This window comes from Pseudorca crassidens, chromosome 2 (assembly GCF_039906515.1).
Source record: "Pseudorca crassidens isolate mPseCra1 chromosome 2, mPseCra1.hap1, whole genome shotgun sequence".
NCBI classification, from domain to species: domain Eukaryota; kingdom Metazoa; phylum Chordata; class Mammalia; order Artiodactyla; family Delphinidae; genus Pseudorca; species Pseudorca crassidens.
Window position 1 is genome coordinate 169,341,194 of NC_090297.1, and position 13,398 is coordinate 169,354,591.

General features: G+C 38.0%; 1 protein-coding gene across 1 annotated transcript in view; it reads right to left on the reverse strand.

Annotated features, from left to right (window-relative positions):
- RRP15 (ribosomal RNA processing 15 homolog) overlaps positions 1–13,398 on the reverse strand; it is a 46,311-nt gene that overhangs the window by 28,480 nt on the left and 4,433 nt on the right. The window contains exons 2-4 of the mRNA XM_067729732.1: positions 5,323–5,597; positions 2,782–2,879; positions 179–380 (exon numbers count right to left, since the gene is read on the reverse strand). Of these exons, the coding sequence (XP_067585833.1) occupies positions 179–380; positions 2,782–2,879; positions 5,323–5,597 (575 nt within the window). The remainder of the gene's footprint in view (positions 1–178; positions 381–2,781; positions 2,880–5,322; positions 5,598–13,398) is intronic.

The window sequence follows — 13,398 nt, forward strand, 5'->3', positions numbered from 1 at the left end:
AGTCATCATGAAATTTAAGAATACAAACTTTTAAATTAGGCTGTGGGCATGTAGACATTTTAATAAAATCTGAAAAAAAACAAAACAAAACCAACCCTATAATTTTATAGTATGCTTTTTCACCTCAAAACTCTAAGAGCTGACATCTGATGCACTGAATCCTATCTAACGGTCTTACCTGTTTGGCTTTTGAGTTCTTCCCAGTCAAACATTTCTCATTTGTGCTTCCATCCATTCCTCTGAGAACACTGATGAAATCTTTCTTGGAAACAGTTGATATCAGCTTAGCACGCTTTCTAATAGAGCCTCCAGCTTCTTTAACCTTTTCATCAACGTTCTTCTGATGCTTTTGAACAGCATTAAATAATTGCACCACACCCCTATAGAACATAAATGACCAGAGCAATGTAGTTAAGTAACAATTACAACTAGAACACAAACTCTGAGGACAGAAACAATGTATTTTCACTGCTCAGAAAAGAGGCACTAATTTAATAGGCACTCAAGTGAAAAGCGCTGAATAAATCTGAAAAGTGAACATACATTTCAATGAATGAATATAAACTTCTGAATAGAGAATAAATATATGTGGATTGATTTGTGATTTTTTTTCAGCTTTAGTCTTTCTAAATCAACTTTTGTACAACTAGAACTAAGAATCAGAACTAAGATGTTTTAACACAAACATCTACTTCTCAAAATATAAAGGCTTTACAGTGTAAATGGAATGAGCACAGCCTTTATTTACAGTTAGCTGTCTAATCATCTGATGCTAGGAAAGATTTTCTGGATCTCAATTTCATCTGTAAATGGGAAAAACAATACTCAAGAAGCTCAAAAAGTATTCAGCTATGTTACCTGCAACTCTTATAAGACTAATTTAAAAAAATATTTTTTGAAGTACTTTGTGCTATAGTTAAACTCACCGAAAGATAAACTCTGAAGATTAAGAACTGTCATGTCCATTACAGTAGCCACGAGGCACACGTAGCTAGTGAACACACAAAATATGGCCAGTATGAACTGCAATGTGCTCCAAGTTTAAAATACACACTGGATTTTGAAGACTCAGTATGAAAAAGAGAATTTTAAAATCTCTTTAATAATTGTTTTATATTGATTACACGCTGAAATAATAATTTGACTACACTGAGTTAAATGTATTATTTAAATTAATTTCACCTCTTTCTTTATACTTTTTTCAATGTGGCTATAAGAAAATTTTAAATTACACACATGGATCACATTATATTTCTACTGGACAGCAATGATTTAGACCATTAACATCCCTTCCAGCTCTAAAATTCTACAACCTATTAATTTTCCTGCTCTAATCATCACTGGCAGAGGCAATCCGCCACAGGCCCTGAGCATCCCTGCACGTTCTTGCTGGGTTCTTCAAGAATGCAAGGCCCCGACTGCTCTTTACCCAGGCCATTTCTCAGGGTTGTGTTTGCAGTACGCAACCTTGAAAGATGAGGTAATGTCTCCCCCCGGACAAAGAGCAGGCTTGTTACCATTCACCATAAAAGCAACAGACTCCCAGGTACAGAGTTCCTCTCCTGTAACACAACCCACCACAGGCACAGGCATCCATCTAGGGCACCTGCACTGCCCCCGTGGGACACAGGGAACCAGTGGGAACGTGAAGCTCTGGCTACTGCTTTTGCCGTGAGTAACAAAGTCCTTTGTCTCTGGCCCACAAGCCTCTTGTCTCCTGCCAGCATCGAAGAAACTTTACCAAGCTGGCTTATTTGTTTATAAGGAGGGTAAAATTCCATACCCTTCACAGCAGGGCTGGGACCAAAGTGAGGAGAGTGAGATGCCCAGGGTATAAAATTTAAGGAGGCACTTATTCTCTGGCACTAATCCTGCACTCTTCTAAGCTCTGCACGGGTATTAATTATTTAATTCTCAGAGAAATCCTATAGGGTAGGTATAATATTCTCTCCTTTTTCTAAGGAAAAATAAACTGAGACAGACAGAAAGTAAGTAAATGCCCAGGGACACCCAGCTAGCCAGCCAGTGTGCAGGGACAGGTCAGCAGTCTGGCTCTACTGCTCCCTCTCTTACCCATGCAGCCTCACTGTCTTACTGTACAACACCCAGATGGACTGTTGTAGGCAAACAGGACATTTAAGGGAATTCCACTAAATGTAATTGCTATATTCTTTAAGCAGCAACCCAACTGTTACCTCCACCGTGGAGCCTGCTGCAACTCCCCTACAGTCTCCCATCATATGTTCCTAACACATCAGACGTACCTTTATTTACAGAGACTAGAACTCCTATACGTAAGTGGGCAAAGACAATGCAGCAGCCACCAGCTTCTATTTATCTTTGAACACAGAGGGCAACAAATGAATGTTTGGTGTCAATGATAAAAAAAAATGCTGAGTGAAAGGACAGCATGAAGCTGCTATAATGTGTAATTTGTGACGTCATATAGTGCAAAATAACAAAAATAATCATCTAGCGCCATAATTTAAGACAAGCATCCTAAGAGAAATGCAGTAAGAGGTCTGATTATACTGTTCTTGTGACTATAAAATACAAGATGATATGAAATAGGTTCATACCAAATATCCACTTAGCACGTTATATTCTTGCCTCACGAGACCTCCAAAATCTGCGGTTGAATCCAGTATTAAATAGGCAGAGGCTCAGACATAAATCACTTGGCTCTGAGAAGGCAGACCTTAAGAATCAAAGCTAGTCAGAAATGGATCACTCCACAGCTTTAGAGTACTTATTTTTTAAAGGGCAAGAACACTGTCTTACCTCGTTGCAATTCTCTGAAGATTTCTCTCTGTTTCTTTGTCTTTGACAACATCTGGCTTTACTCTGCACATCATTTCCCATTCCCGCTTCTTATCAAGCTGTGTTATAAATATTGTTATGTGAAAGAATATTAGGCATTTTTGAAAGTGCAGCATACTTTGATATGATACTCTGTGAAAGGACAAAGGTAATAAATCATTCTGGCTTAGTTTGTCACAGGGACTTTCAAAAACCCACACTTTCAGGGGTTCGGCTCAGGGAGCCTGTGGTTAGCACTCCGAGTGTCATGTGAGAGGCACCAAGTGAGCTGACGGCAGGCTCTCTGACAGCAGGGGCCTGGAGAGCCGCCAGCCGGGCAGGACAAGGCAGGGTGTGCGCAGCCCCGTTCCCGCCCTGCCATCACCAGATCCTCGGAGGGGAGCATCAGCAAGGCTCCAAACTACCCTCTTCCATAACCACAAGTTTAAATACCGTTTCTCTTTATTTTTAGAAACTGACTTCCTCGGCAGTCAGAACTATTAAGAATTTGTATCAGCTTTGAAAAGAATAGCGTCATATCCAGATATACCCTGTTTATACAGTGACTATTTTTCTTTTCTCTTATGGCACATCTGACCAATATCCTTGCCAAATATGGCATATCAGTCACAAACTACAACAAATTGATTCGTTGCTATAATGCAGAAATAGAAAGGGATCAGGAGATAAGGAAATCTCAAAGACAACACAATCTAATTCAAAACTGTTTTCCGGGGGTATCCTGGTCTCAGGTACCTGATTTGGTAGCTCAGGTACCTCAGCTTCTCCAGGTCCCCTCCTCAGGCCAACCTATCACCAATATCAAATATATTGAAATGATGAACTAATCACCAAGAAGCTGATGAACATCAAAACCAGTAAGAATCAGTGGAAAAAAGTCTCCTTTTATCTTTTCCTTTTCTCCATTCATTTAATCTCTCATTTTGTATTAATAAAAACATCTGATCACGGTAAAACCAAATCTTTGCTCTTGGTATCAAGATTACTCTGATTCCTTTTTAAAGGAGTAGATTCTTCCCCAAATCATGTAATTTATTTTAACTATCATGAAATTCATTATCAGACTATGCCAGAAATTAAAAAATCTTACTTTTAAAACACTTGATTCTTAATTTTCTATTGTACCCAGGGGATAACAGGCATGCAGGATCCCAAAATATTTTTTAACTTTGAAATGTACTTTTGTACTTATGATTAGAAATAAGTAGCCAATATTCTGGAAACCAGTAATATTTAACATTAAAAAACGATGATAATTTACATAGCCTCTACCCAGAAATATACACTCAGAGTGTTTGTGGCTGCTGTGTTGTGTTTCTGGTACCCACACGAGTGCTTTCAAGCATTATGTGGACAGTACCATCTCTAGCACTCAAAGCTTTGGCCTAGAGCAGAGTTACAGACTCGTTTCTGTTGGCTTCAAAATGCTGTTCTCTCATTGGAACACGAGGACTACAGGTAATTAAGGATTAAAGCCTCTTCTAGCTTTTGCCAGATAGAAAACAAAGATTCAAATTTTCAGTTGAAAAGCTATCAGTAAGATTTAGAGATAAAACTGATCTTAAATAAAGTACAATGAGAATATCGAATTAATAAAAGAGCAGGTTGTTTCTAAGAGCAACACTTGAAAAGTTCCATCTTTATATAGCCTCTTATAGAGAGCCAACCAGTATTAGGAACAAAGAAAACATTCATCTTGAAACAAGATAAGGGGATGGTGAACTTAAAAGGAAATAAATGCCATTGAAATCTATTTTTCTTTCATTTTTACCTATAACATAACTCTTGGAAATGAGTACTTTTATATTGTCAGTACGATTGTAGAAAGTTATTTTTCTCTCATTAAAAAATACCTATTTCAGTAACCAAATATTTTTAGACATAGAAATACCTCATCAGGGGATATAAAACCTTATTATTGTTTCTCTATCTCCTCTGTAATACACAACAGCAAACTTAAGTCCAACTTTTGGCCTTTCCCTTTCATTAGTAGGCGGCACTAGTCTAACTTCTTCCACCAGTGGTTTAACAAAAGGTACCAGGAACTCAAGTTTATCCAACAGTGAAACAGTTTGTTTTCAGAACTGCAACCAACCCCTGACAATGACATCATCAAAGATTTATACCATAAAACAGATTTTGAGCAAAAAGTAACTAACATGATTCTATTAGTTCAGAATTAATAAAGTTAGTATCTGGACAGCTAAGTTGAATAAGATTTCAAACCCAGGAGTCACTGTCACATGTATAACTACTTGATTTTAAAAGGATAAATTTCCTTGGCATTTACATTTCTATTGCTTTGCTTAGATGAACAAAAGTGAACATGCTCAACAGAATGATTCAGACTAGATTTCTGAACACAACCTTGGTTATGCACCCTCACGTAAAACGCAAGTTACAAACTGTAATGTTAATTGGACAAACACTGCAGGGAACAATCTGGTGCAGATAAGAACTAGACTAGACAACCTAATCTACAGAACAACTGGTAGGACACACCTGTTTTCTTTTCTCTAGTCTCTCTTGCTTTAACTTCTCTTTTTCCTTTTCCAGCTCCTTGTTTTTGACCAGAATGGCGGGTTTACTTTTAGGAGTCTTCTTGTTAAGGATTTTAGCCATGGCATCTGCCCAGCCCACGTTAGTTCCAACGCTAGCTTCTACAGCATTTTCACTGACATCATCACAGGGCTCAGCTTCATCCTCATTGTCAGCTTCTACTGCTTCTTCACCAGAGGAAAAGTGATCCTTTTCCGATCCACAGCTTCCTACAGAACCTAAGAGTAGAAACAAATTAAACTTTAAAACCAGAGGCAGACCTTGGCAAGGCCATGGTAAGACCCCGGGGGCCCTTCCTAAGGCTAACGGTTCTCCATCAGTCTCCATTCTTGCAAGGGGAGACTTTTCCGAGTCCCACAGCTGCAGAAATAGCGGAGAATGGCAGGACCCTCCATCCTACTGCCATCCTCCCCCAAAGACCTGGCCCAGCCATGTGGACGGGGAGGCCGCAGTGGCTTCAGCACCCAGGACCCAGGGAGTAGAAAAAAATCCAACAGCCCCACCACGTCTTGTCATCAAGGTGGTGACAGACGCTGACATGGTGCCAGTGCAGAGTGTGTTCAAATCCCCAGGCTTTGAGTCATTAAACTACTTGAGATGACTAATGAAGGTTACTTTAAAAACAAATAACAACAAAAACTTTAATCTGTCAAGAAGATGGTATAGTGATCCCATGGCACAGAGAAGTCAGATTAGGTTCTCTGAGGGCTTTGGCCCAGATGTTTAAAATTCTGAATTTGTGTGCAGAAAAATCTAAAAACCAACTTCCTTTTATAGAAGCTGCATATGACATTAATCAATTGGGGTGTTTCAACATTTCTGAAAAATAATCTAATGAAGTGATACGTGCCCAGGGTTTGACTGCACTGCTGGGTGACTGAGTGAAAATATCAAGTTCTGGGTTGAGGATACAAATTCGTATACTGTTGAATTTTCTCATGCGGAACCACCAAAACAAGCATATACAGGTTACCAGCAAACTATGTCATCATGTAAGATTCAAACGGCTGGGATCAGAGGAGTGGCCTAAACAACAATCCAGTTGGTGACCTTACTCAAAAATCAACTTGCCAAGAAGCTCTGGGTACTTTTAAGTTTTGCAGCCTGTCTCAAATTCTGAAGCTCGCTGTACTTAAACAACAAGAACACAAGCGCCAGCACAGTGTGCGGGTAACTATATGATCCAGAGCCTTCTGAAGAGCTTCTGCTTTGCTCTTCAGAAACCTATGGAACTATTAGGAAATACTTCAAAAGTAGTTTTATATCAGCTTATGGCTACGATCAAAGTGAAAGGAACTGAATGTGTAATCAGCTCTTCAATTCTGAGTGATCCTCCCTAAACTCTTGACTTTAAGCCATGAATTAAGAGAACTGCTGAAAAGACCTGACTTTTAGCTAGTCATCATCATATTTACTTTTTGGTATTACTTTTGCATAAACCTTTTTTTTTTTTTTTCCCCCACAGGCCTCTCACTGTTGTGGCCTCTCCCGTTGCGGAGCACAGGCTCCGGACGCGCAGGCTCAGCGGCCATGGCTCACGGGCCCAGCCGCTCCGTGGCATGTGGGATCTTCCCAGACCGGGGCACGAACCCGTGTCCTCTCATCGGCAGGCGGACTCTCAACAACTGCACCACCAGGGAAGCCCCAATACCTTTATTTTTTAATTGTTGAGAATTCATGAAATAAAAGGATGGAAAACTAAACATTTAACATATTGAAACTAAACTTGTAATATATTAGAAAAAAGCAAATAAAAATATATAAAACAAAACATTTTATACACATATAAAAATGAGCCTCAAGCACAGGAGTAAAAAATGAAGTATCTTTGGGCTTCATGCAAATCTAAGGTGATATAAGAAATCTTACTGCCTGCAATATAAGAAAAAGTATCTAAATTTTGCCAAACAAAAGCTGAAAGCACTATCATTCAATGAAAATCTGAGTTTCTGCTATATACCAGATTCCAGAGTCACATTATTTTTCCCCCAGAAGCATCTCCTAGGATCAGTGTTCCCTGGGAAGTGGGTTGAGAAACAAAGTTTGGAGAACATATTTAGCTGAAAAACATATATGTTAATATCGCATATGTTTATTCCTCAGTCAGCAGCACTAGACAGGCACGAATAACAAAATAAACAATTCTTTGAAAAGTACTTCTTCTAAGTAAGCATTTATCCAAATGTAAAGAGGCACAACAGCTTAAAAGTTTGTGTCAATGAAGAATCTCTGAGTGATTAAAAGCAGAAGTCTTTACTAGCTCCTGGTAAAATGTCAAAACTACAACACTGACATCTAGTGTTTTGTCCTGATGAATTCACACACAAATTGCAGCGAATTTCAGTTTCACCTACACTGTAAAGGCAGCCAAAGGCTTTACGGTTGTATAAGCCACTCCAATTTCTCCATTTCTAAACCCTGGCTATTTTTCTTTGGTGTGTTTCTTATCCAGCCTGACTACCACAACATGCATGTGATGGACACAATAAATCCATGACGTTTTATAACACCATTTCATATCACCTGCACTTACCCCACCAATTAAAAAAAAAATCCCAAAATAATTTACTGAAGTCATAATTTTTATTTTATTATTTTTTTAAGAAGCTCCAGCTCAGAAGTTTTTAGTCACGCATTCACTGCCGATGGAAATGATGATATTTTTTATAAATTTAAAATGCCACTGTAATGAGGTCTTCCAGCATACTAAAAAACAGGATTTACTTCTAGGATACCAAAAATAATCACTATGCAAATCAGAAAATAGAACTGGTCCTTAAAAATTTACTGTAGCCTATGAGGATGAGATTTTTTGAATTGACCATGAACTGATATTTAAAAGAAGTTAAGTGGATGTAGATAAGCAAAAAATTCCTTTGAAGTCGTGTGTGTTATTTTAAACATTAACTCTAATTCTGCATTCTATTTTAAAAATCTGGAATAGGAAGGGCTACAAAGAATGCTTATTGGAAGTAATAACTCAAGGTTCCAACAGAACTTTCTGCATTCATGGAAATGTTCTATTATCAGAGCTGCCCACTAGCCACCAGCCACAAGAGCCTACTGGGTACTTCAAATGTGGCTAGTACAGCTGAGTCACTGAATTTTTAACTTTATTTAATTTTAGTTATTTCAAATTTAAAGTGACTAGTGGCTATCATATTGGACAGGGCAGGGTTAGACCTCTGAGATAATGAGGTAGACACAGGCATTTCTCCATCTCTTGCTGCCTTTTCCCCAAACTTCCACCAGCCTTTCAAACTTGCCATCTGTCCCTGATCCCAGATATATGGTTAGCTGCTGGCAGAAAAGTGAGCTACTTACCTTAGCCTTTGGGATAAAGTTTTTAAAGAAGACTGGGATAAAGTTTTTAAAGAAGACTCGCAGTCCTTCAATATTTACCAAGAATCGTGAATGAAGACGAAGGAAGGCGAAAATGAAAAATCAAATTCTCCTCGAAGAAGCCAGATGTTTAGTAGGATATATAAATTAGTTAAAACCGATTGTAAAATTTGGTTTTACAATCTGTAAAATTTGTAAGTGTTCTTCTAAAAGAAAAACAATGAAGAAAAGGGTGATTGTTTAGGGGTATCTTTTACAAAGATGATTTCAAGTTGTTTCTTAAAAGTAAAGCAAGAGTTTGAATGACAAGAGAAGGAAAAAGGCCAAAGAAATAAGTTTCTACAATGAGGCCAACTGAAAGAGGCAGGGGGCAAGATCACTGAATCTAGAACCAAAAACATCCTAGATTTGAGTCAATGCTCTGTATTAAAATTAAAACTATTACTGTAATCATCATTATTATTGACATTCCAGGCAGAAGAAACCAGCATGTCCAAAAGCATGGGTATGTTGAAGAAGGTAAGATATTTATAAAATAACAAGAAGTTCACACTGGCTGAAACTGGAGATTTGGGGATTGGACGGTAAGAATTGGGTATGAAAAGCTGGTTGCTTTACATAAATAAGCTGGCCTGATTTATCATACAAGAAATAAAATATACATCAAGCCCCAAGTTCTGCACTATAGGTGTGTACTTCCAGTAAGTGGCCAAACTGCTAGTGCTTTTTTCTCTTACCACCTACCTCAAGTCCTTACTTTTAAAAAAGTTTCTCTATTGGATTAAGAAGGTTGTTCTTTTAAAATACAAATATCATCTGGGAGCATTAAGGCTATTGGTTAACCTTGATATTACTTCACACCTTTAGAATTTACTCTAAATCAAACAGAACTCTCATAAAAATTTGACTGAGATCAGCTAGCAGTGGCTAAAGAGTAAAGACACAGAACTCAGGCTGCCTGATTCAATCGTATCTCCAGACAGAAATCTATGTAACTTTTCTGAAGGTTTTTATGTTCTCAACCTTAATTTCCTTGTCTGTACAAATGGCAATAAAATAGTATCTACTTCATCGGGTTTTGTGATAATTAAATGAGTTAATATATACAAAGTTCTTGAAGAATGCCTAGCCCATAGTAAATGTTTACATGTCAATTACACACCACACACAGGACACAAACAACGTGGCTGTGGAGAAGAGAGGAACAAAGAAGAAATAACTGGTGGCTGGAATCTACAGGACATGTGAGGTGCTGAATGGGAAGTTTTAGATGATCAGTTACAGCACAGGGTTTAAGAGCTCAGATTATAAAATTAGGCAGACTTGGCGCTATGTCCTGTTTCCATTACTTCCTACCAGGATAATCTTGGGCAGGCAACCTAATCCCTGTGTCTCTGTAAAATGGGAATAAAAACAGTACCTACCTCACTGGGTTGTTATGATGATTAAATAACACATGAAAAGCACTTAGCACAGCGCTGGCACATAGTAGGCACTAAAGAGATGACAGTAACCAGAAGACAGACAAAGGTACTAAGAACCTGGGAGCCAGAGCAGGGGGGAATCCCAAAAGCTTTAAAAAGGATGCCAAAAAACTGCGGGGAAGGGGGAATAAATTTTCCTTCCAGTATAATTCTACCCACCGTCTTGGCTATCGTCTATAACCCATGCGCCAGGCGTTCACGGTGAGAAGCCACCTTTGACTCTATTTCAGAAGTGGTCGGTGTCTCCATCCTACGCCTTTCCGAGCACTCTAAAACATGTGTTTAGGGCTAGGTGCTATTTAAAACACTTTTTATGCGTTATCATTTAATCCTCACAATACTCTCTGAGTTGCTATTATTCTATTTACAAAGGGAACGGTTCTCAAGCTTAAAAAAATGGCCAAAGTCACGAAGTTAATAAGGTAGGATGATAGGGCTGTTGATTTCTAAGGCACTACAAAGCTTTGAATCAAAGATTCAGCTCAGACTAATGTGTACTGAACTAATGCAGAAAGTATTCACAAAATAGCTTAATAAAGCTTGAATTAAAAAGGAATTTCTCGCTAGGCCACAGGTAACAGAACAGCCACTGCTTGCGCCCATTCTCATTCCGCCCCTAGCTATGCAGAGCTCTACAAAACTACTGCTCCCCACTACAGGTTTAAATCATCTGTTCCGATCGATCATGTCACGTGATCTTTCCTGCCCATTAGTACTTAATTTAGAATATTCAAAACTGATACTTGAAAACGTTTTTAAAAAGCATTTACCTCTTAAAAAAAAAAAAAGGAAGTTACCCCAGGTTTCCATAAAAATAACCAAAAATAAAATGAAAGTTCTACCACAGGACAAACTATCGGATGTGATTACTGTGTGCTATCTGGGCAAGCCAGAGCAGACAGAGCCTGGAAGTAGTCTGTTTCCTGAGTCTGTCCTATAAATTGCTAAACCACTCAAGTAGGACTATGATATACTTCATTTCTTAGGCATGTTCCTCCTTTGCTATTTAAGTAACTTAAACGATGAAGGAGGCTATAAGCTACAGTTTGATGAAAAGCCCATTTATCTGCTAGGTTATTACATCTTGAATACTGTTTTGTAGTTTATCAAAAATGAAGGGATAGCTCCTCGGATCTTCTAAACCGATTGCTATCAAGTCTTGTGTTAGAAGTATATGGCCATTTTTCAAGTATGTAACCAGATAATTCAGAAAAAAATGAAATTACCATTCCTCTCTACTAGTTTATAGGCATATGGACACAGTCTGTGAGGGAGGGGTCAATCACTTCATGGCACTGGACCAAGGCTTTTTTCACTTGGGTTGATTCACTGACTACAGAGCTTTTTTTTTTTTTTTTTAATAAAGACTATTAGTTTAAGAAGCAAGTAGGTATTGTGTCTAAACCTCCAACAGTGCATAAATTCCATAAATCTGAGTAGGTCAATGATAACTCAGAGGTAGAGGTTATCATACTCTTCTTTATAACACGTGATATCATCACCAGTGTTCTCATTTTTTTCATGATTTACTGACTGGGAAGGCTAGGTGTACCTTTGTTTTTTATTTAGACTACAAACTTAAGAGCCAAGTATACATTGTATCTAAACCTCCAACAAGGTATCAATTCAATAAATCTGAGTAGTTCCAGGTTAACTCACTTAGGGGTGGCATCCTCTCCTTTATAATGCTTGACATTTATGTGTTACTCGAATGTTGACTACGGCATTTTACCTTTCAAATACCTCTGATTCGTGATCATCCGCAATTTTACTATGACCAGATTTCAAACCCTACTGAAGAGTATTACAATTTACCAAAACTTCAGCCTGAATCATTTTGCTATCATTCAAGTTTATATTACATACAACTTCTGTTAATTTTTAACTTCAGCTAAAAATACCTGGTACATGAGAAAAGAGTGTAAAAATCACATTAAGAGAGTTTTCCAATTTATAATAAATGGATATTGAGTACTACACCATGTTTCTTATGCCAAGTTCTGAGACACAGCTGTAACCAAAGCTTTCAAGGTCTCTCCCCACTGAACTAGGAAACTTCTGCAAAGTCTGACAAATAATACTTAAGAGGTTTACATTCATAAATGCACAATTTTCTACCTTTCTTAAACAATGTGTCGAAAGAAGTTAAAGCCAGAAGATAAAAAATAAAGTTAAAACAACACATGGGTTATACCTGTGTGTTTTCTATGGAATTTAAGTAGCATCTTGCTAAAGGAAGTTGCTTTCAAATGTTGATATAAGGCACATCTCTATCAATTTTTATGAACCAATTAAAATTCAAAGATAAGTCTCTAATTCAACTTCCTGATAAAATGAGCTGGTACACTTTAATAATAAGTCTATAATTTGCTGATTCCTCATGTGTCTGAGTCAGCTTCAATCGTCTGCCTTTATGATCTCTCAGAATCCATTCTCTATAAATTTTTGATAACTTAATAGTTCTGCCAAGGCCACATGTACACAAATATCTGAACTAGAAAAGCTGTTTCCATGGTTCACTTTTTTCCAGAAATATCTGATTTCACAAGAGGAAAAAAATCAACTTCTTATATTAAATAGCAAATTCTGAGTTAAACCAAAGGAAAACGTCCCATCCAAAGGACCTACATTACTGAATTTATTAAATAAAAGGCCCTTTATTATTTATGTCTATTGAAGAGACACATTCTAAATCCTGAAAGAAACAGCAGAGGGAGACAACTAAGTAGAAATCTAAAGGACACACAGAAGCTGGTTACGAGAAAGTGAAGAAAAAACAGCAGCTACTAGGACAGCATAAGCATGGCTAGGAGGGAGGAGAGCAAATGTGTTCACGGAACGAGGAGTTCAGAAACTGTGACACTAGCGAGCTGGGGGGCGACAAGGTGTGAGCCTTGAGGAGTAAGCAGCCGTCAGATCGTGGAGGCTGGGTATGCAGACTACCACCAGTTCACAATGATATAGTCCATCCTCCTCATTCACTGGCTTCTGTATTTGGGAAAATGAAATTATGAATTCAGCCTTGCAAATATATATATATATTTTAATATCTTTATTGGGGTATAATTGCTTTACAATGGTGTGTTAGTTTCTGCTTTATAACAAAGTGAATCAGTTATACATATACATATGTTCCCATATCTCCTCCCTCTTGCGTCTCCCTCCCACCCTTCCTATCCCACCCCTCCAGGCG